We start from the raw sequence: 24,557 nt of genomic DNA, 5'->3' as shown, positions 1-24,557 counted from the left end.
TGCATTTCGTAATAGAGGTAGCTCCGATTTGTTTGTTTGAGGAATCTTGCTCTTTTAATGCTTGAAACTGGAAAAGTGTTTTATGATGCGATTTCGCTGTTGTTTTTATCTGATAGAATTCCTGAATCGCAAATAATTGGTACTTTTCATCTCTTCACCAATGAACTGCCGCAAGCTGTTGATGAATCTAGGGAATACTAACAGCATTAGTCAGTTGGCAGCAGTATCGCTGACATCTGTAGTCTGATTAATATTACTTCAAGGTTGATACTTCACATGTTGGAGGCACCTTACTCCAATCAGAGCGTTCAGTGTCACATCTGAACTGTCAACCGTTGCCAAAATCCCACAGCAAATGGTCAGTTCACTTCCAGTTCCTTGTCTGGCACTTTTTCTTGCTGTGTTTGGATCTGGCCCTTTTTCGCATTGCGTCACACATCATAAGCATATCAAAAACAACACACACACACATACAAAAGAATGGTAACGAAATACACACATTTCGTGCACAAAGACTACTAGATTCTGTTGCACAACACGCGATTCGGCTTCACTTATTCAATTATTATCGTCATTGAGATCAGCTTACAGTAGGTAAACTTCATACGACATGGCGTAAAACATAACTTTTTGAAGGCAACGAATGATTGTTGTAGCTGGTTCTATAGATATATAAATATAACAGGACACTGCGAAGGACTTTTGTTGTTCAGTAGTACAGTTAAAAGTTTGTGGTGTCGAAGGTTGTGGATTTAAATCTCGCCAAGTAATAATATTTCTTTTTTATTTCTAAATCTTTATCAGAATGACTCTGATTATCATTATTCTCAGTTAATTGATTTCAATCTTTTTTGTTGTTTTTAATCTCTTGTCATATCATGTTCAATTTTATTGACTTTTTTATTTGCTCATACTTTCCTCCCTATAATTCTTTTTCCGTTTGGAAAGGGCCTTTGTCGCCTGTAACCTGTAAATGAGTTCCAACAAGGACTGATCATTGGTCAGTATCACGTAGCAAAAGCGAGATGTTACATTTCGCTTTGAGCGCTGAAATGGAATTTCTTTGTCTTTAGTTTGCTCATACAGATCACCTTTGAGTAAAGCGAGCATGGTTAATAGTTCTGCCGCATGTTGCTGACCGCCGTTTTCTCGGATACATTGCACGTCAGGTGTTAATTCAGGGCTACAGAACGCGTTGTCTGCCGCAGTTCCGTCACTGGTTATTTAAATCAGCTGTGGACTGATGGCTGCAGCTTCCAACATTGCTCCGCGTTAACTGAACATAATATCAGAAATTGTGAAGTGATCCGTTGTGTTTGCGTGTCTCCATTATGCGACCGGTAACCGATGTAGCAACAGTGTAGTGCCAAGTGACAGTCAACTATTAAGTAATTTTAATCGGATTATAGTGACATTTTTGTCAAAGAGGTGATTTTGTTTTGAAACGTGCGGTATCATAAGTGTTTGAAATAATTATATTTCACCATCAAGGGATGTAATTTTGCAGTGTATTATTACCTATGTATAGTCTGTTTTCTCTTTTTTGACGTTGTCTAATGGCATTATTGCTTCCTTTTGGTTTTGTCGGAATCGGCAACAGTGTTTAAAAGAACCATTTAACCCAGTTTCGTCCCCTTCTGATGGTTCTAATTTCTTCCCGGGGACGAAATTTGGAACGGCTTACGTTTTATAAATCTGTTAGGGCCTATTTATAACCGACCTAATTTAAAAAGAGTTACGTGAATTTGCCTTGTCGGGCAACCAAGATGGCGGTGGCCTCCTTTCACAAAACTAAATTCAAGATTATGAAGGCTTCTATGGACATAAGGTTTAACAGACAGTGTCTCAGCGAGGAGCTTATGCCAGTGTTTCTTAATACACCTCAGAACACGTAGAAATCAGTATCCTAGCAAGGATGTGCCGCAATGCGCCAGGACACTTATTGGTAATGAAATTAGACCCCTTTATAGTCTGCTGATCGCCGCGCGGGATTAGCCGAGCGGTCTTATGCGCTGAAATCAGGAAAATATTTTTTAAATTATATGTGTGGAGTGTGGTATGCTATGAGAGTAAAACATGGACTCTCGGGAGAGAGGAAGACCAGAAGCTAAATTCTTTTGAAATGTGGTGCTATAGGCGCATGCTCAAAATAAAATTTATCGACAAGGTCACAAACGAAGTGGTTCTGGAAAGAGCAGGTGAGAAGAGAAGCTTCTTGAATTTCGTTGTTAAAAGAAGAGTGCAATTTACAGGCCATCTATTAAGACATAAAGGACTCCTGAACACAATCATAGAGGGATGTGTCGAGGGAAAAATACCAAGAGGAAGACCACGGCTGAGGTACGTGGATCAAATCGATTAAGATTGGTATGCAACACCTATAAAGAAATGAAGAGAAAAGCTGAAAGACGCACAGAATGGAGACAAGCAGCCATTGTAGCTGTTGCATACCAATCCCTGGATTGACCACTACAGAAGAAGGTAAAGGAAAAGATAGACTTAATGTTTCAGAGTTTGATATTTATTTTTCAACTGTAAAAATTTATTTTTGGGATGATACGATGAGCGTACTGAATGCTGTTGTTTGGGAAAATAGTCTGTTGATTGCCGCGCTGATTACCCGAGCGGTCTGAGGCGCTGCAGCCATGGACTGTGCGGCTGGTCCCGGTGGAGGTTCGAGTCCTCCCTCGGGCATGGGAGTGTGTATTTGTCCTTAGGATAATTTAGATTAAGTAGTGTGTAAGCTTAGGGACTGATGACCTTAGCAGTTAAGTCCCGTAAGATTTCACACACAATAAAAATAAAAAAGAAGTCTGTTGATCATTCAGGCTCATGAGCAGAAATTGTAGAAGTTAACGAAAGTTTACTGTCGTCCAGTTTAAGTTGCAATGATAATGACAATACGCACTTCTCTTTGCTGAGTGTATAGTAATACTGACGGAAATGTACTGTAGTACTCAGCAATGGAAAATATTAAATAAAGGGCTCCAATATAACACCCAGTCACGGCTAGATGACGGGACAGGTGATAGATTTAAAAATTGCGCTAGATGCGGCCACCTGCAGCAAATCTGAAAAACTAAAAATGTTGTATAAGGCTGGTGATGTTATTAAAGAAGGTAGCTACCCAAAACATCTACTTCTAAAAATCAGGTCGTTTTAAATTCTATTAAAAAGGAACTGATGTCAGAAGAGGCATTAATTGTTCAGGCTGATAAGGGTAATACTGCGGTCCGTGTATGTAGGAAATATTATATAGCTAAAACATTGCAATTTTTGAGGAGAATAACATGATAGATTACGATCCCACCGAAAATACACGAAGGAGCTCAAGACGTGTATAGACAGTTGTCCTAGTATTTCTTGTCCTGATGTCATACCAAAAATTAAAGTGATGAATCTTAGGCCATTGGCCCTTTGTGCGCAGATTACGACTCGTAGACCTGGATTCCCGATACATCCTATAATTAATGGTATAGGAAACCCAGGCGAACCTGCCACTAAATAGGCCTACATGCTACAGTTATTACCAAAAAAATTTGTCTATGAAGAAAATTTTATAATCTCCAATAGAAAAGATTTGGTTCGCATTCTAGATGGTAAGACTTTTCCACTAGACCAATTTGCTCCCCTCGGATATTAAAAATCTCTGGATGAAACGGTCCTCACTATAAATAAAAATCTCTCTGACGTCGGCGTCTTGAATTCAGACATAATAGCAGAGTCAATCATCTTGCTTAAGCTACTTACGTCCTACAATTATTTCCCTTTTAATGATCAGTATTACAAACAGACTGGATGATCTGGCCATGGGCAAATTTTTAGCAGGGTCTCGCAGTTATTTTTGTTAATCATCTGGAATCTAAATATTTTAGACAGAACAATGGTCTCTCTCGACAGGTGCTATTTTATCATCAATATGTAGATGACATTATTATTATCTTCAACTGCCCTATTTCTAGCATTACGTTTGTAGTTGAGGAATTTAATGCCTTATACGAAAAGATGATGTTCACCCAAAAAGCGATGGACCATAAAAGGACACTTAGCTATTTTAGACCTACAACTTCAGCTTGTTGAGAGAACTATTCAATTTGACACTCCCAATCCTGGTGTCTTGAAGTTTTATCGATTCAGAATGCATACGCTATGAATGTACTCCAAAATTTAGCTTTTATTTTATTTTTGGGTTTTGTGTGTCTGCATTGGATTGCTTATATGCATTTTAATTACTAGTTTTACGAACTTTCATTTTTCAAAAATATGCCTTAAGCCGGTCATGTTTGCCTCACTATATGTAGCAGCTGTATCTCAATTTGTCATAGTAATATTTGTGGGCGTGCCAATATAGACATTGTCCCGTGTACATATCGGCCCTATCTTGTACTGCCACAGCGGAATGGGCTGGTGTGCACAAGTTAACATACGGTAACTGTGCAAAATTTTTCCGCTTTCTTGGTGCTATTCTGGTTGTTTCTCTCCTTTCACTAGGTCCATTCCATGGTTTAGATGTTTCATGACAGATGGATTATATATCCAGTTACCTTGATTTTTATATTACATTATATGTGGTTTCATGAGTAAGGAGTCAAATATCCGTCTAGTTTTATGTAAGTTGTTACTGCTTTTAGTTCACATTGCAATGCTGTACAAGATAGAACCATGCCCTTTTCCTCCATCTGTATCTAATTGATTGGTTTCTCGTTTTCATAGATAACCTGTTGATCCCCCAAAAGAGTGAAATGCGTCATTGACATTAAATAATTTCAAAACTGAGACTGTTAGATGGGAAAACAAAGACTGGAAACCTGAACCAGTGGTTGAAGCAGTACTTCTGGAGGTGTGACAAGGATGGCTTTTCAGTTAGCTGTGGCACACAATTTAACAAATCCATTTTGTAAGGCAACACAAAAAGCTGACTGAAAGTGGAAGAAATACTCCCTAAAAAGGCATCTCGAATTTCATATGAGAATGGCAGAAAGCCTGTCTATGGCCCAATTTTGGAAGTCCACAAAGGGAAATTTGGACACATTTTTATCCATTTTTAAAAGCAGAACTTGATAGAATTAATTATGATGCAATGAGAATATTCAACATAGATGAGATTGGAATTTTTGTTGTCCAGTGTAAGTCTAGAAGAGTCATTGCAACCAAGGGCAAAGAGCAAGTACAAAAGCTTGCCTCTGCAGAACATGGAGCAACAATCATTGTAATCACCGGCATGTCAGCAGGTGGGCAATATGTTCCACCAATGCTAATCTTCCCTCAAGAATGATGTGAGCATGAGCTACTCAATGGTGCATCTCCTGGCTCAAGTGGTTCCTGCTCAAAGTCCAAATGGGTCAAAGGTCCTCTTTTTATCAAATTGATTAAGCACTTTATTAACACCAAAAATGCCTACAAAAGATAAGCCACTTGTGCTAATTCTGAATGGACACTATTCACATACTCGTAATATACTAATCAATTAAGTTTTGTGCAAATGAAATCTCAATAGTTTGTCTTCCACCCCACTTCAACAAGTAAAAGCTTCTCTTTTTGCATTCAACAAGCAAAAGATTCTCTTTTTGCATACGCCTGCAGTCGTGCAGCAATGGTACAGAAAGTCATAAGTTGTTTTCGCAAGACTGGAACTGCTCCATTCAGCGCAGAAATATTCAGCAATGTAGATTACCTGAGTCATTAGCAGGAAACTCAAATCCAAGTCAGAGTTGAAGAGTAATCACAAGAGGCCTTAATGACACTTCTAGGCTAGACATCCCTGGTCTGAGTGAATTCTTCGAGCCATCTGTTGTTAGTCCAAATGATAGGCCTAGGCCTATCAAAGTTATTAGCCCACAACAACCTGCACAATATGAGGTTCAACATTTCTCGTTATTGACTTTCCACACAAAATTATTGTTCTGGAGGCAAATGGCAAACTTAATGGGCCTAATCCTTCCACATCTGTAATGGTAAAGATGGCAAAACAGGGAACAAAATGGAAGCTGCATATGGGAAAAACTGCAGCTGGAAATAAAACAAGTGCTCCTAAACCTAAAACATAAAGATCACATAATTGAATGTCTTCAAAGGAGGACGACCTGGAACCAGATTCATCAAGTGAATGTGATGTCCCCTATATGTCAACAGATGATGAGGATGTAGACTGTCATAAGTATGGTAAACCTTTTCAAAAGATATATCATGCCACTTCTTCCTCTTCAGTCAGCTTGGCAGATAACTGGCTTCATAACAACTCTTTGTCACTATCAGGTTCTGGATCATCCATATGTTTTTCACGATCACACAATTCCTTTGTGTATTCATATTCTTCAATATAGTCTATTGTATTTTTGTGATGTATATTATTGCGGCTGGTTGCCACCACTTTAGCTATCATATTGATTATAAATGCAATTGCATTTCTCTCCTTTACTGTAATTTCTAAGGATCTTGTTTGTTTTTTTAATGGCTAACAGTAAGTGCTCGCTATATTTGTAGGATTCATTATCACACGATTACGTTGACAGTGAGAGTAATGTGATGGTGCATCACAAACTGATCGATTAACTGCCAATGTTGATGCAATACAGACAGGGGTCACTATTATGCTGGTTTCAATATCTGTCTAGTTCCCCTAGATGTTGCATCGGACACTTCATCACATGACTTTTGGTACAGTGCAGCATGTGTCGACCACAGAACACACTGCAAATAACTACATTAGCTACTAGAGGGACACTGTTTACAATGACTACAGTTACCAAAGTCATGATATCTTATCAGATATAGCCCACTATGAGCAGAATATCACATCTTCATAGCTTACAGTGTAACTGCGATCACAACTTGTTGTAACTCCCTTGTAAGCATTCACGAAGGAAGCAGGTATATTAAAAGTATTTGCTGGGAAAATGGAACAAGCGATCATATGATACTCAAATGAAAATAAAACACTGTACGGTAAAAATTTTTATTGTGCATACACAAACACACAATGAAATGTATAATAAGAAGACAGCTAAAACTTGGGAATGTGTTCAATCTGCAATAGGACAACTGACATCATTCAGATTGCAGAAGAGAGAAATTTTGGCATAGTCTAGATTTCTTTGCAAGAGCCTAGCACTGAATATTTACACTGTAAAGGCCTTTTAGATGCCCCTCTTAACCGGTTTTGGTGAAACGTACACCTTGACAGGCTTGCAGAGGTCTAGAAGACACGGGTCAGCATCAGCAGGGGCCCGAGCACGTCGTGCTGCTGTGGCAGCGGCAGTTCCTCCCTCCACAGCAGCGAGGTCAAGAGCTAGTCCTATGTGCAAAGCACACGCCTCACTCCACACTTGGTGAGACACGAGTGCACGCGTCAACAAGCGTGAGGTGCCTGCAGTCGTTCCTGGCCGCAGATCTCCTCGTGGCGGTACAAGCAGGTGTGTCTGTTGGTCTGGATAGCGTACCTTGATACGCAACAGCTCGGGAGACTGGAGGTACCGCAGCTCTGCTTCAAGAGGCACACCTAATACAAGACCAGCAGTGAACTTAAGCGGTGCGTCTGCATCACCTCCTGGTTCACATGCCAAGGTCGCTGTAGTCATTTGAACCTGTGCAGAATTGACAATCTTCAGATTCATATTAATTTCATAAAATGTGTAACAATATAATCTAGGACATTACTGATTAAAATAAAGCTGATTGCTGTCAAATGCTTGAGTAAAATCTTCCATGGCTGTACTACTTTCAACTGATAAAGTCATTCTGATACAAGCCTCGCATAAGTGGTGACATATTTTGTTACAGCCTTGGGCCAGGAATTACCCATACTCTCTTGAAATGAATAATCAGCCAAATTCAGTTTAGTCATTGAAGATTTTATGTGCGTATTTGACTGCAATAAACTTTACTGTTAAAAGTAATGTGCTTGCTGCTGCTAGCCACCAGTAAAAAGGCAAACATGAACATTACTAATTATTTATTTTTGACAGCGACTGATCAACACTGGAAACTAGACATTCTGTCTGTAACAGACAAATCACACAGTTCACCTTCTTTTTATATACATCTGCAAGTTTTCCAACAGTACTTTTCAGCTGACTGTGAGGAAGTGGCGAATAAAAGAACTGATACTTGCAGACAGACAGAGATTAGATTAATGAAATAAGCACAGAAAAATGAACAAGTACACAATGGCGTAAAATTGAATCCAGAAAGAAACAAAACATTTCCAAAAGAGAAGGAGATCACAACATTTCTCAGACTTCTAAAGTTTTAGACTGGCTTATAAGTAATTTATAAAAATAGTTAAACCAACAAAAATATGCTAAAGACTGTCAATTACATTTTCCAGTACTCACACTGGTTGTAGGCCTTAACTGTGGCACTGGAGGAGCATTCTGTAAGAGCGGCAGAAGACAGCGTGCCACAGGACCTGGCTTTGTCTCTTCCAACTGAGACATCTCCTTAACCAATGAGGCAGTAAAAGCCTCAGGAGCAATACCTCGTTCTCCAAGATACCTAAACAATGTTCGTAACAGGAAAATAATGACTATTTGTATGAAAGTAACTAGTGCTTCAAAACAAATTAATTTTAAATTGAGAAAAATTAAGATAAAATAAAAACATGCAATATGTAACAATAGCATCTCCCTACAGAATGCTAAAATATGAATAAGTAAAGCTGGATTGACAGAATCTCAGACAGAAAGTGATATCCAAATACAAACTTAAAGAGTGAGAGAAGAAAAGGAAATGACATATAAGCAATACTTTCTGTAACTTCTCTTTGGTTGTTTCCATTGTAATAGTCGCAATATGAAAAATTTACTGCCTTAGTTTACGGGCTTATAGTGGTATGCTAGGGCATACAGCCTGGAATAATTAACTACTGAAATACAGGCTCTGTCAAGTATCTAGAGGTATTTACAGTGCCCTTAAATGGACAATGTTCACTACAGTCAATCAGCATTGAACTGGTATAATGAGTTCTCATTCAGTTTCACATGTTTGCAGTTACAGCTAATGCTTATAATACACAAACATATACTTAAAAAGTTTTAGTAACAAATAGCATGAAAAGACTAAAAGTTAGCAAAACGGATCCAGCTGTGATCTTCTGAACACTATAGTTATCAGTAAAGCTACATGCAGAGATGGTTCTATGTTTCTTTTGTGAATGTTACAATTTAGTGAAAACTCTGCCAACAGCAGAGGAGACAGATTACTCAAAACCGCGAACATTCTCTATAAAGCTATTGCAACACTCTGCTGTGCATTTAATCTGTATCACTAGCTCTGTGCTGACAAAAACCTATTGTTACTGAAAGGCACTTTATCTTTCAAAACAATCCATTCCACCAAAATGGAGTAGATTCAGAATTAGAACATTTGTGTTGTTTAACTTTAGGACTGGCTCCCTATTACATTTCATAGTTTATACAGGGACAACAACAAAAACTACGTTCTACAATTTGCAGTAAAGTGGTGACATAGTGGTAAGTCTTATGAAGTCCCAGCTTAAACAAACACACAGTCCTTAGATCAATAGTTGGTATTCAAGCTCTTTTTTTTTTCCTGGCTTCACAATTATGAGACAAATGCATGCAGCATTCATAGGAAAGACCAAACTGCTAAAACTTCCAAAGTAACTGTAATGAGAGATATTATGACAGCTTCCTCTCTCGCAGGCATACGTCCAACCAGGTTTTACAAGGTTTCTTGGGGAATGGCAGCCCATTCTTCACGGAGCGCTGCACTGAGGAGAGGTATCAATGTCAGTCGGTGAGGCCTGGCACAAAGTTGGTGTTTCAAAACATCCCACAGATATTCAATGGCGTTCAGGACAGGACTCTGTGCAGGCCCGTCCATTACAGGGATGTTATTGTCGTGAAACCACTCCACTACAGGCTGTGCACTATGAACAGTTGGTCAATCATGTTGAAAGTACAGTTGCCTTCCCAAATTGCTCTTCAACAGTGGGAAGCAAGAAGGTGCCTAAAAGATCAATGTAGGCCTGTGCTGTGATAGTGTCATGCATAACAACTAGGGGTGCAAGCCCCCTTCATGAAAAACACGACTGCACCATAACACCTCCACCTCCCAATTTTACTGTTGGCATTACACAAGCAGGCATATGTGCTATATGTCTCTATTCACGTTTCCACTTCACTATCACATCGGAAACAGTGGACCTTGGGGTGTTGAAGAGGGTGGAGATGCCTCGTACAAATGTATGACACAAGTGACACCCAATCACCTGACCATGTTTGAAGTCTACGAGTTCAGCGGAGTGCCCTATTATGCTCTCTCACTTTGTCTAATGATTACTGAGGTTGCTAATTTGGAGTACCTGGCAGTAGGTGACAGCACAAAGCATCTAATATGAAAAACATATGTTTTTGGGGTGTTTGAGTACTTTTGATCATATAGTTAGTGTATGTTAAATTGATGTGGAAAACTATGATACATTATGAAAATTTATTTTTTCACATTGCTGAGCTGTTCATTTTAAATGCTTGTGTTCTACACTGGTCAGCAACAGGATGAAAATTGTCAACAGCACATTTAGCCCAAGGCTAAAAGGGGGGGGGGGGTGTATGGCAATTAGGTTCTTCTGCAGAGATGAAGAGGACTGCACAGGATAGACTAGCACGGAGAGCTGCATTAGATCAGTTTTCAGACTGAAGAACACACCACCAACAACAACATGCAACAGACTGCAGAAAAGCCTGCAGCAGGAAAAGATGCTGGGATGATAATCCTCTATGATTTGTGGGGATGGAATTTCCAAATGTTGGAACAAATGAGCACTCCATGAAAGATACCCTAATGGGTAATGGGTAGATGCATGGTTTGCTGGAAACATAAAGTGTGGCACCTGTTTTGAGTCTTACCACACAAAGACAAGCCATTGATCATTAGAACAGGATGAATGAAAATAGAATAACAAGGATCAATACATTCCTGGGGAAAAAATAAACAAGAAAAAGATTAAATGTATTTGTAACTTCATCATTGCTGGTTCAAATTCCAGATAAAAAAGGATGTAAAATATACACACTGCGTGTAAAGATCTTTGCACATTTGCTTTAAAACTTTGAAGATTGTCTCAAGATAATTACGGTGCCGACAAATACACATACTGCAGATGTATCTTTCACTTGTGGAGTAAATGTTAAAATATAGCACACGCTGTGTAAAATAGACAAAAATACTAAATGATCGTCTATTTATTATACAGAATTATTCATGTATTTACAAAACTTGTTCATGAAACTTGATTTCCATGGCCGTGAAGATTTTATTGTACAATTACAGACAACTTGTCATCCATTTCCAATCGACAAGAAGTTATCAGAACTTTAACAGACGCATTGCCAAGTTGCTCGACAGGACAAGAGCAGTGCCATAAATGTACTGTTTACATAGTGTACTTACAGACAGGAAATCTGTCCTCCTCTAATAAATAAGCACCCAACTAGTATTGAGAAAAAATCATTCATGAAGCAATCAAATAAATCTTGCAATACAATAAAAGCAAGTTCTTAATGTGATTCAAAATAAATGCCAATATTTAGATATGAGAATGATGTCACAGACAAGCAGTGTATTTTGTTCACCATACAAAGTAACAGTATGCATTTGCTTGCATAAGTACCACAAAGAAAAATTATATCACAGATGGCCTTTATCTCTCACCAACAAAGAAACAGCATAATCTACACACCAATGGAAAATATCTCACAACGTGTGCTATACAAATATCCACTTAACTTAAATCAACTTTGTTTATTTCTTGATTTAGTTGAGCGAAGAATACATGCAAATAGCATAGGTATTACAGACATGTAGCTATGCAGTGTTCAGTGAAGGAATCCCTAACTTCAGAATTAAATATCTCAAAAACAAAGATCAAAAGGTGAGTGCAACAAAAGGTATGTTTATTGGGAAAACTTTAAGAATTTTGTCCCGAAGTTCGAAACAGTTCAAAAAACTGCTAAAAAGGTGGTGCTGTACACTGTGTAGCTCATACGGTGTCAGTGTGCGTAACTAAACTCATGCACCACATGCAGTCTAATCACCTCATAATCTTTTCGAAATGTCCACCACTTTCAGTAGAGAGGTTGCACAAATGAGCAATGAAATGTGAATGTATTCAGATGCCACACAGATCTCTGATTCAAGCTCGTCCAGCATGTTGGAATGGTTCCAGCAGACAGTATCTTTCAATGTGCCCCACAAAAAAGTTGTTGGAGGCAGATCGGATGAATATGGATGCCAAGCCATCTGTGCACCAGTAAATTTACAATAATCCAATGCAACGACTCTATTCCTGAAGTATTCATTTAGAAAGTAACACATCTATTTGGTCCAATATGAACTGGCCTCAAATTGCACTAACGACTCAGTACCTGTTTGATCCTCCATGGTAACAAAATGATCCAAACATGCTATGTAACATTCACTATTAACCATTTCTCACATGAAAAAAGGGCCAATAATGCCTCTGCTGCATATCACACCCCAAACAGTAACTTTGGAAGAATACAGTGGTTCTGCTTCACACAAATGGCGATTTTCAGAATGTCAACATTGTCAGTTTTGTTTATTCATGACTCTATTCATGGGGAAGCTGTTTCATTCGTGAACCAGATGCAATCAAAATCATCTCCCTCATTATCAATCATTGTGAGAATCTGGGTCACAAAGTCAGCCCTGGGTCACACGGCTCATATAGGTATCGTCTGGTGGCTTTGTACTTTGAATGGAAACGTGTGGGCTCTGTCTCAGTACTTGCTGCATGCTGGAACACTTCAAAACAGTCTCTGCTGCAGTTCTTTGGAAGGATTTTGCTGAATAATTCCAGAAACTGAGGCGATATTTTCAGGGGTATCTCTAGTTTGCCTGTGGCCAACACTACCTACTAGAACATCAGCCAAACTGCTACCAGAAAGACACAATGTTCAGTGGAAGACATTACTTCAACCCCTTCCCTCGATGTCTTAACCTCCTTTCATGTTTCAATTGTGGAACTGGTTACTGCGAGTTGCAGTGCACTATTTACAGGCACTATATTTGCAATTTCAGCCTATCCGTTAGCAGCTTTTCAAACTATTTTGAAACTTCTGTACGATTACTGCTGAAGTCCTTATAGCTTTCCCAATAATCATATCATTTGTTGTACTCAAATATCAATCTTAGTTTTCAAGATATTTAATTTTGAAATCAAGGATTTTTTTGCTGGACAACTCATATGAAGGGACACTATGCTACTGGTGTCTATTGAAGTAAAACATAACTTTCTAAATGGGTTACCACAATTGGATCAGAAACTATTAAAGGAAAAAGCCATGTTCACATCTCTGTTGATTTGTAACTACCACAACTTTGCAGTGAAGGTTCAATGTCTGAAACTAATTTTTATGCTAACAATAATGTACATCTCGGTGGGGAATAATCTTAGAGTGGTAGAAGAAGACATTGCAGAAAGCACTCTAGAACATTCACCACAGAGCAAGGTAGGCTACCCTGGTAACCCAAGTCCTGGCGAAGGTCCAAACAAGTAGATAAGAATGCAGTGCTCAGTTCAGCAGCCAACATTTTAAATGTCACATCTTTAAAAGAATGGCAGTTAGCTGGACATTCAGGGATTTCATACTAGTTCAATTATCTGAGAAAGCCAAAGCAAACATCTGCTTTTGAATGTATGTTATCTATGTTAGCATAAAATGATATCTTGAGACAAAAAACAGTCATATAGCCTTTTGTCTTTGATGTTATGCATCTCAGTGACAATAAGAAAGAAATATTAAAGAGGTCACTGCATACACAAATTGGAATGAATGAAGACCCCCTTTTAACACTTTGAGGCTGTTTCAAACAACGCCACACCTTAATAATTCATCTTTTACCTCGCATGATCTGGAACAACTTTTGCCTCATCTAAGCAGCCCCATATTAATGAAACAAAGCTAAAACCAATTACAAGAGGGATCCTTTCTGCACTGCTCACTTAAATGATCCAGCAACAAAACTGTGTTACTGTAATGGGTACTTCTGATTGTATTTTTAGTATCCCAAACCCCAGAGGTGTTTACCTGCAGGCAGCCGTAAGCTGAGCACGCCAGTGCTTATGCCATGCATGTCTGTATGTGGGTTCGGACTTTCTGCTTACAACAGATTGATTCACAAAGCGAGTTTTCATTTCTTCTCATAAGGATCTGCTCCCTGTCATTATTGTGCCACCATCAGCTAGTAAAGTGCCCACACTAACACAGTAGAGTATCAGCGTTGTCATGACAGTGCAGATACACAAGTATCAATACAGAAGCTACCAAGATTTGGTTCTACAGGCAAACAACAAGGAGAGGGAGCGGTACGCTATCACGTAGATTTCAAAACAAAATCTAGTTTCATTCATTACATAATTTAAATTTTCAAGTGAAAACTTACCTGTGCACATCCTCAACTTGCTCAAGGAAGTGGTCACAAAGAGCAAGTGCAGATGAATTACTGCAACGTACTATGTATACTAGTTGTAAAGCTAGTGCCTTTAACTTCAACTGCTTTACAAGTGCCAAGTCGTCTTCACTCACTCCTATAAAAAGATACTGTAACCTGCAATGACAATGGTGGTTACAAAGACAAGTTTAAAAAAAAAATGTTTGTATCAATATTTTCAAGTGGTAGGTTCCATACATACAATACGAAACTTCCAACACATAAATGGAAAAAAAAGGAGTACAAGGCACTATTAGTAAACAGGTATTGCTACATATTATATAAATATATATGGAAGGAGAAAAAGTGTGTGTGTGTGTGTGTGTGTGTGTGTGTGTGTGTGTGTGTGTGTGTGTGTGTGTTGAGGGGGGGGGGGGGGGAGGGGGAGAGATGAGGTTTCAGCAGGCTCTCAGCTCAACACAGCATTTCAGAGACATTTTGGAACTGTCTGTTTTGTCCCGAAGATTCAGTTTCTACAAAACTCATCTTGGAAGCAAAGGGTAACTAGTAAAATTCTGTAGAACATAGGACACAAGTGTAGCTCGTTTCTTTAGGATCTCCATATGTCTCTTCATCAAATTGGCAAGCAATAGAAGAGAAATTAAAACATAGGAAAGCAGCTTTTGAAATCAGACGCTGTATAAGGAAAGAGCGCGAAAACTGAACTTATCAAATGTTCAGAGGGAAAATCCATCCAACATCCAGTATCATGTGAGAGGTAGCCAAATATGACAAGACAAAGCAACAATTAATTAATGGAAGTGGTCAGGTATGAAAATGTGAGATATTAAAAGTGACAGTGGGGCAGTCAATTATGTCAACATTATGGGTCGTACAGAGTGAGAAAACATTATCAGAGACACGCACAGACACACTTGATGAATAGAATGTGAAAAATGTTCCAGGAAACTACATATAACTAACTGCATTACAAACAGTAAATAAGTTTAATACCCCACAGCAAACTATGTGATGCTGTTCCTTACACAACAAAGTTACATTAATACTTTGTGAGTTTAGAGTTTTACAGGAAAATCTCTCAACATTGCGACATATCAATTCCTTTTTCTGTGCTGTCTTTAGTCATAATGTAAAATGTGGTTCCTGCATGTATATACCAGAACTGTTTAGTACTTCCAGTTTCTATGAAATACCTTCAAGTACTGAATCAATATGGCAGATTAAAACTGCATTCAGGCTGGTTTTACAGTAATATTCTTGTCTTCTGCAGGAAAGTCTCTTATTCTCATAACTACACAGCCATGCCTTAGGGTCCAACTGAGTCTTGCTAGGCTAACACAGGCTGTACAAAGGTTACATAAATGTGGCTTGGCCATGGCCTATTGCTGAAATGAATCTTTCTGAAGATAATAACTGCACTGGGACTTGGAACAGAGAGCCTCCCATAAACAAAGAATCAATACTAGACGTAATTTAATTGTTTTAGTCTTAAACTCTAAACTAAAAGTTTCAACTTATAATAGTGGTTAAATTTATTTGATAATTCTGTTGTGAATAAAAATTTGTAAAACAATTGAAAAATTGTATTTGCTGAATACAGCATTACAGAGGATTTAACAATATAGCATCTTTAAAGGGACAATACAATGTCTGTGTCAATTTGCCAAGCAAATGAAAAAGTGTGTGCAACCACAGCACATTGTTACTGTTTGTTACATCTCTCGCCATACTGGTAGGCAGTTCAAAAGTCAGTTGATGGAATTGGATAGTGTTTCACAAAACAATCTTTAAAAAAAACTGTTGCTCAGTTGAAAGTAGTGTACAAAAACAGAGCTTTTTGTGAGAGTGTGATTGGCAACTGCCAACCACTGCACGTATTATTGACTTATGCAGTATTATTTCAGCTTAATGCTCATCTGAAGCAGTTGAAAGCCCATTATTCCCTTGAAATTCACAGGTGCACATAGTCAAGTATGCCAACTGACCAATAACTGGAAAAATCTGTTATTCCGTGTTGTTGCTTTAGCAACAATAGGCTGAAAGACAAAGAAAAACCTTGTAAAAATGTTTATTTGAGTCATGTTCATTACTTTCCATGCAGCTATGCATCACTCATTGTTTTATATGATACTCTGACTTTGAATGTGAACACTTCTAGCCGGCCGCGGTGGTCTCGCGGTTCTAGGCGCGCAGTCCGGAACCGTGCGACTGCTACGGTTGCAGGTTCGAATCCTGCCTCGGGCATGGATGTGTGTGATGTCCTTAGGTTAGTTAGGTTTAAGTAGTTTTAAGTTCTAGGGGACTGATGACCACAGCAGTTGAATCCCATAGTGCTCAGAGCCATTTGAACCATTTTTTTGAACACTTCTAAATAAGACAAAGTAATTGCCATGCCACACTCACTGCATTAGATGGCAGTATCTGAACATGGTACTGAGCTGCTTATCTTACTGTAGTGCACAGTTTTTTCCCCACTGTCCTCGAGTTTTTCTTTCCTTCTTCCTTTTTGACAAAGCAACAGCTCCATCATCCTACTACAGCTCCTCTTTCACTGTCCCAAAGAATGAACCTGTGATTCTGAGTCCTGAAATTCCTGGGTTTAATCATCATATTTCTACTACCCAACAAGCACTCCTCATTTACATAAACTATTCTTCAATATATGTTTTTACAATATTTATGTACAAGAAAATTTCATATATTCACAGACTGTTCCTCACCTAAGACAGTCATGCAGGAGCTGTGTGATGTTTGTGCGGACAGCAGCACCCTGCTGGCTGGCAAGCGCTCCTGGACTAGCCCACAGGCGAGACTCTAGCACACGCGCCAGCATAACTTGGCAGTTCACATGAAGAGCTGACATACGAGCAGCATCACCAGCTGCACCACCAACCTGCAATAGTACACATTTAAAAGTAAAACAAGTATGCTGACACACATGAAGTGTGACTTTAAGAGTTTTACTTGTTGTTAATGTAATTGAAAAATAAAAAAGCTCATGAATGAAACCAATGGGTTTAATTCCATGAACTTTCTCAAATGAATGAGAAGCAGCATGACTGATGATAGTGAAAATGCCCCCACAGCTTGCCTTATAAAATGCTTCTAAACTTTTATTTTATTGGTTCAATTCATGGTAAAGACGAAGGAACCATAATTATTTGCACAGCAGTATTTGCTAATGGCATAACGATATGGAGAGAAATGAAAGCAGAAGCCTACAGTAAACCATACCTTTTAACAATGATTATTCCCAAAATGTCAAACTCTCTTCATCTAGTTTACTCAATACATTTGCCTACTGCACATTCAAATCTTCATACAGGCAATCTTGACAAATCAAAGAAATTTTATGAATTTTGAGCACTCAATAAATGAAAGCGACTGTCAAGACAGACCAACAGCAAACACAATACAGTTCAAAGTCATGGCTGCCTATCACTCAGTAGTGGTACTGCTTTGCCAGTCACTACTTTATTGTACTCAACAATGGTTAACACAATTCAATATATAAATGAATTGTATAAATGAGTTCAAAAGTGTAACTTTCAACTTGATACATCTATGTATTCCTGAGAAAAAGGAGTCTTAACAGATAAATAGACAGTTGGACAACAAATTTAAAATGTTCTAATTTTTTACCGAGAGATGGAACATTACACATAACACATAATTTTGAAAAGGATACATTGCTACTCACCACATAGAGTAGGCATTGCGCCACAGACAGCCACAATGAAAGAACTGCTAAATATTTAAGCTTTAGGACCGAAAAGTCCTTCTTCGGAAATAGGAAAAAAAAAAAAAAAAAAAAAAAATCTTTCTTCAGAAATAGAAAGACGTTATGCAGGTGTGCATTGCTGTACCATAGATTTGTTTGCAAGAGATGCCTTCACAGGAGAAGTAATTGCAAGTGAGGATATTGTTGGTCATAGTAACTACGAAGCAGATTGTGAGTTTCGAATCAGTTGAGTATTGGGAAAAGTAGTGTTCAATGGTGACAAGGCCATGAACATTGGTGACGTTAGTGTAGCGGGAGCTGGCAATGACAATGACAAGCAGGGCGTTGTGTGGTAAAGGAACAGGAATTACGGAGAGTAAGTGAAGGAAATGGTTGGTTTCTTTTTTATTTACAAGGGAGAGTTACGGGTAATAGACTAAAAGTTTTGGTACACAAAAGCAGAGATTCTCTCAGCGGGGACACAGTAATCAGCCACAAACTGGCGTTCTGGGTTGCTAGGTTTATGGACCTTGGAAGCGCATGGAAGGTAGTAGTGCAGGAGTGGTGGGGATGAGAGGGGACAGAACTTTTGAGACCTGATCTGGGCCGGACCTTAGGATTTGAGAAGGGAGATACTGTTGGATTTCTGGAATGGAGTAGGTGGACATATTTAACGAGGTTCATAACCACAGCACCTTTGTCAGCAGAAAGGATTATCAGGTCAGGGTCAGTTTTCAGGTAGTAGATTGCATTTCCATTGTGAGTGATTGATTTGGGGAATGATGGTGAAGCAAGGTTCAAGTTTAGGAAATTCTCGAAAGTTAATATGGGGTGAAACATGGTTGGCTGGAGGAGTGAACTGAGTCAGGCAGGGTTCAATAACAGCTTTGGATTGAGTCTGATTGGTAGGATTGGTGGCGAAAAAGTGTTTCCAGTATAGAGACCAGGAGAAGGAGAGATGGGATAAAAGGTAAGGTCTTTGAAAAGGACTGATATTTCTGTGGGACAGAGGCTTTTGGAGGAAAGTTTAGCCTTTTGATTCTGTATGGTAGTGGGGCGGAGTTTCAGAGGGTGTCACAGATGTAGTTGGTCTGCAAGGATGAGTTAGTTAGCTATGAGGGGATGCAGGAGAGATTACAGGCACTTGTAGAGGTGGTGGATACTGGTAATCCAAGGCAGGAGTACGTGCTGAACAGATTCGAGAGTTTTTTGAAGTGGCATAGTGCACTGCTTTAGTTCCTGAAGGGCAAGAGTTTCAGTCTGGGAGATGGGATGCAGGAATTTGAAGAGGTTTGGGTCTGATTTATGTGCTTTTACAGGACCAGGTTGGTGAGGGCTACCTCTTTTTATGCACTGAAACAAGGTACTCTCTACCAATATCCTCCCCACCTGTCCCACAATGGCATTCTTTCACCCACCGAACCTACGCAATATGCTTGTTTGTTCTCCACTCCTACTCCAACCCCTTGATTCATGGCTCATACTACTGCAACAGACATGGATGCAAGACCTGTCTCATACATGCTCCCACTACCACCTAGTCCAGTCCTGTCACAGGGATCTCCCATCCCGTCATCAAAGACAGCACTATCTGTGAAAAGCCAAGTTCTCTAAAAACTAAATTGCAACCACTGTACTGTTTTGTGCATGTTTTGTACTAACAAGCTGTCTGTTTGCATGAATAGCTGCCACCAAATTGTGGCCAAGAGACACCTGGACCATTCAGTTACTGAATTTGTAGGGCTTCACCTGAATGACTGCTTCAGAACCTGTACCACCTAAATCCTTCCCACCAACACCAGCTTTTCTGAACTACAAAGTGGGACTTTCCTTGCAACATATCCTTCCTTTCCATAAGCCCCAGCCTCAACCTTCACTAGTTCCTGTTCTCTGCCTACCTATTCACTTACCCACTCTCACCCAAGCACTACACGCACCTTTTATTCCACCAAAGCACCTAAAGTCTTTTCCTCTTCTCTATGTCTCTCCTCTCCTTACTCTGCACCTAGCAGCCCTATCCTGCCCCACCATGCCCCTGCAGACACTCACAGGCAGCACATCATCATTCCCCACCCCTACCCTGCTATCCCTCTTTCTCCCCACTTCACGCCTCCTCCTTAGCCCCACCACACACTTCATATTGCTGCTTACATCAGATGCAGTCACAGTCAGGTCACAATGGCTGGAGACAATGGCCATATGCGTGTGAGTTATGCTTGCGTGAATGTGCGATGTGTGTGTTTTCTATTTCCAAAGAAGGGCTTTTTTGTCTGAACGCTTAAATGTTTAGCAGTCTGCAACTCATGTATTGAGAGTAGCAATCTATCCCTGTCATAATATTGTTTTGTTATTCCATCCTGGACTTTCCACTGTTTAACACATACACTATGTGATCAAAAGTATCCAGTCACCCCCAAAACATACATTTTTCATATTAGGTGCATTGTGCTGCCACCTACTGACTGGTACTCTATATCATCGTCCTCAGTAGTCATTAGATATTGTAAGAGAGAAGAATGGGGCGCTCCACAGAACTCACAGGCTTCGAACGAGGTCAGGTGATTAGGTGTCACTTGTGACATATGTCTGTATACGTCTGTACACAAGATTTCCACCCTCCTAAACATTCCTCGGTCCACTGTTTCCGAAGTGGTAGTGAAGTGGATATGTGAAGGGACACGAACAGCACAAAAGCGTACAGGCCGACCTTGTCTGTTGACAACAGAGACCGCCAACAGTTGAAGAGGGTTGTAATGTGTAATAGGCAGACATCTATCCAGACCATCACACAGGAATTCCAAACTGCATCAGGATCCACTACAAGTACTATGACAGTTAGGCGGGAGGTGAGAAAACTTGGATTTCATGGTCGAGCAGCTGCTCACAAAAACCACACATCATGCCAGTAAATGCCAAATGATGCCTCGCTTGTATTAAGGAGCGTAAACATTGGATGATTGAACAGTGGAAAAATATTGTGTGGAGTGATGGATCACGGTACATAATGTGGCGATCCGATGGCAGGGTGTGGGTATGGCGAATGCCAGCATGTGTAGTGCCAACAGTAAAATTCAGAGGCAGTTGTGTTATGGTGTGGTTGTGTTTTTCATGGAGGGAGCTTGCACCCCTTGTTGTTTTGTGTGGCACTATCACAGCACAGGCCTACATTGATGTTTCAGGCACCTTCTAGCTTTTCACTGTTGAAGAGCAATTCGGGGATGGTGATTGCATCTTTCAGCATGATTGAGCACCTGTTCATAATGCACGGCCTGTGGTGGAGGGGTTACATGACAATAACATCCCTGTAATGGACTGGCCTGCACAGAGTCCTGACCTGAATCCTATAGAACACCTTTGAGATGTTTTGGAATGCCAACTTTGTGCCGGGCCTCACCAACCAACATCAATACCTCTCCTCAGTGCAGCACTCCATGAAGAATGGGCTGCCATTCGCCAAGAAACCTTCCAGCACCTGATTGAAAGTATGCCTGTGAGAGTGGAAGCTGTTATCAAGGCCAAGGGTAGGCCAACACCATATTGAATTCCAGCACTACTGATGGAACTTGTAAGTCATTTTCAGCCAGGTGTCCGGATACTTTTGATCACATAGTGTAGTAAATTGTCATCTAATGATTATGCAGCCCTAATTACAGTTCAAAAGAAATTTGGTTCATCCAAAACTATTATCTGTTGTCAATCTGCATGCCACTGAATGTGCTGTCACCTCACTAGAATAAATAAATGCCCAATGGCTCATACTGCTGCTAAACTGATTATTTGGCATCATCATAGCTACTTGCATGCCAGTTTTGTTTCTTATGTAATCAAGAAGCTTATCAGCTGGCCAAAGAGTGTATTGTATTCTAATCTGCTCCACTGCATGAAATCTAAGAATGCTACTGAGAATCAAAGTCCAAAACCCAGATAGGTAGAGAATACATTGAGGGGCATGTTATTCAGCCCTTCCTGCAATGCCATGCATGCTACTAGCTGCCATGTTTTGGGAAGTCATTGTGCTGTTGTTTTGAAACTGAGAAAGTCCGTGTATGATTTTTTGAACAACACAGTTTCTGAATATCTTTTTGAAATCATGACAGCTATGTACTCAGAGTATAAATGCACGCACACAACTCGAAAATAGATTGAAGATTGGTTTTTGACAGTAGCAAGAGGCATTACTCCCATAATGTTTTTGTTGCTTTAGGGCAGATTAAAACTGCATCTCGAACCGAGACTCGAACTTGAGACCTTTGCGTTTCGCGGGCAAGTGCTCTACCAACTGAGCTACCAAAGCACGACTCGTGCCCCGTCCTCACAGCCTTACTTCTGCCAGTACCTTGTCTCCTACCTTCCAGTCTGGAATGTTTTTGTTGCTTTCTGTAAATTTTAAATGAAGTGTGCTTTCACATTAGGAAATATGGATAACAGATAAAAAGGCCTTTAATTTTCTGTAAACAGACAGTTACTTGTTTTAAATTATAACTTCAAATTATAACAGGACCCCTTGGATGTAAAGTAAAAAGTGCAAATTACTCTATGAAAGTATGCTTTTATACATGGACAATCATTTTACAAAGTTTGGATCTACAACAGCTAGTTACATATTTTAATTCATAACTTAATCATGCAAATAAAGTAAGATGTGCAGACGTTTAAATTAGTCTGACACTGAATCTCTGAATTCAAATGTAGATGGGTAGTCATGAGGCTAGAGTGTGTTGCGATACTGTTATTTTATTAAACCTATGATCAACCAAAAACTTCTTGTTTATGAGTGACCGAGTGCCTTAGATTGTAATATACCTGCTCTGCTGTGTGGAATGGTATTTCCTTGCCCAGTGCATCACAGTTTTTGTTTTGAACTTGAAATGAATGATACATACATCTGAAATTAATGTAAACTTTCTATAGAACGTTTGTCTCTAGATCATTTGTTATTCTTTGAAAATTTCCAGTAAAAAAAGGGATCCTAAACTAAATTTTACAGATCATATTTTCCTATTTGTAAACACTCCACTACTTACTCTCTAGGGTTACAGTATTTCTATGAAAGCTACTGGCACTGTTGAGAGGTGGTTGTTGTAAAGTGTTAGTGCATTATATTCAGAGCTATAATTACTAAATGCTAACAATTGTAATTTTGTAATTTCCTTACACACAATCATATACCACACCCCTTTCTTTTGACTACCAAAAGCATGGGCAGTATTGGCTCTCTAAAGTCAAGTGTAAATTTTGACATGTCACATAAACAAATGGTGATAGGTACTACTGCACATCGTAAATGATCCCAAGCTGATACATGGAATTCAACATTTTAGTTACTTTAACAATAAAGTAAACAATTGGGAGGTTGGCGAGACCAAAGGCGTACCCTTCTTATGACGCACCTCTGATACAACATTCCAAGACATGGATACTGTATTGGACCAATGAGGCATGCATTTTGCACTTCACATGCTATACTTCTTCCTATCTGACTGATACACTAATCCATCGACGACGTCTGGTGCAAATATAATGTAGCTTCAATTTTCTGCTAAACTGTCTCCTTTGTTAAAAGCTACCATATATGACACTCAATGAAGATCATGGCAGGTTCACACAAAGTGCTTACCTTGTGCTAGGAATTTGGATGTAATGACCTGAAATGTGATGATTTAACTTGTCAGTCCCAATAAAGACCATAAATTTTCTCGTGCTTCTTCAAAACATGACATTTTCCTTACCAGAGAATGCATTTTTGTTGTAAATATCTTTTAAAAAAACTACGACTGGAAATTACAATAATACCACAAGTTTTGTAGAATACAAATGCATATTTTACATAATATGGGAGTAATATTTTATGTGAACAAAATACTGAAGCCCCTAAATAAAGGTCCTGTTCGAAACATTGCTGATGTATATAAAGTTAGGAGATGGCAATGGAAAGATGCACTGTGAACAGACCTCTGCCAGCCTTGCAAGATCTCTCTGAGCAGCGGCCAATAGCTCCGCTCGCACACGAGCAGGACCTCGCCGTGCAGCTTCGAGTCGGGAAACCATGGCTTCCAGAAATCTAACAGCAGTGGCATTGGCTTCCTCATCTGCAACCACCTCACGAACACCAGAGGATCCTCCCACCTGTAACATCACAGTTACTGGCTTTAAGTACATATACCAACCAAATTATAAAACAATACATAAACAAACATATAAATCAAACCACTGATGCAAACCTTAAAAAAGTATATATGAAGTTACAGTCTCTGAATGACAGTTACCAGTTGGTGAAATTCCTGTTATTTTAGAGTGGTCAAATGTTCAAGTTACTGCACGAACTGACAAAGTGGAAAATTAAAGCAATGAGACATAAAGTCTTCAGTCCGAGTCCTAGGAAATCTAAAAAGGTATCGTT

The 24,557-nt window shown here is 39.3% G+C and overlaps 1 protein-coding gene across 1 annotated transcript in view; it reads right to left on the bottom strand.

Moving 5' to 3' along the window:
- Positions 1 to 6,941: 6,941 nt before the first annotated feature.
- Positions 6,942 to 24,557, bottom strand: part of LOC126336377 (integrator complex subunit 4) — a 102,374-nt gene continuing 84,758 nt past the window's right edge. Inside the window, exons 13-17 of the mRNA XM_049999991.1 lie at positions 24,110 to 24,283; positions 17,157 to 17,329; positions 14,428 to 14,592; positions 8,334 to 8,493; positions 6,942 to 7,583 (exon numbers count right to left, since the gene is read on the bottom strand). Of these exons, the coding sequence (XP_049855948.1) occupies positions 7,137 to 7,583; positions 8,334 to 8,493; positions 14,428 to 14,592; positions 17,157 to 17,329; positions 24,110 to 24,283 (1,119 nt within the window). The 3' untranslated portion in view covers positions 6,942 to 7,136. The remainder of the gene's footprint in view (positions 7,584 to 8,333; positions 8,494 to 14,427; positions 14,593 to 17,156; positions 17,330 to 24,109; positions 24,284 to 24,557) is intronic.

This window comes from Schistocerca gregaria, chromosome 2, assembly GCF_023897955.1.
Source record: "Schistocerca gregaria isolate iqSchGreg1 chromosome 2, iqSchGreg1.2, whole genome shotgun sequence".
Taxonomy (NCBI): domain Eukaryota; kingdom Metazoa; phylum Arthropoda; class Insecta; order Orthoptera; family Acrididae; genus Schistocerca; species Schistocerca gregaria.
Note: the sequence above shows the minus strand (reverse complement) of the source record. Positions and strands in the feature narration are given on the sequence as shown.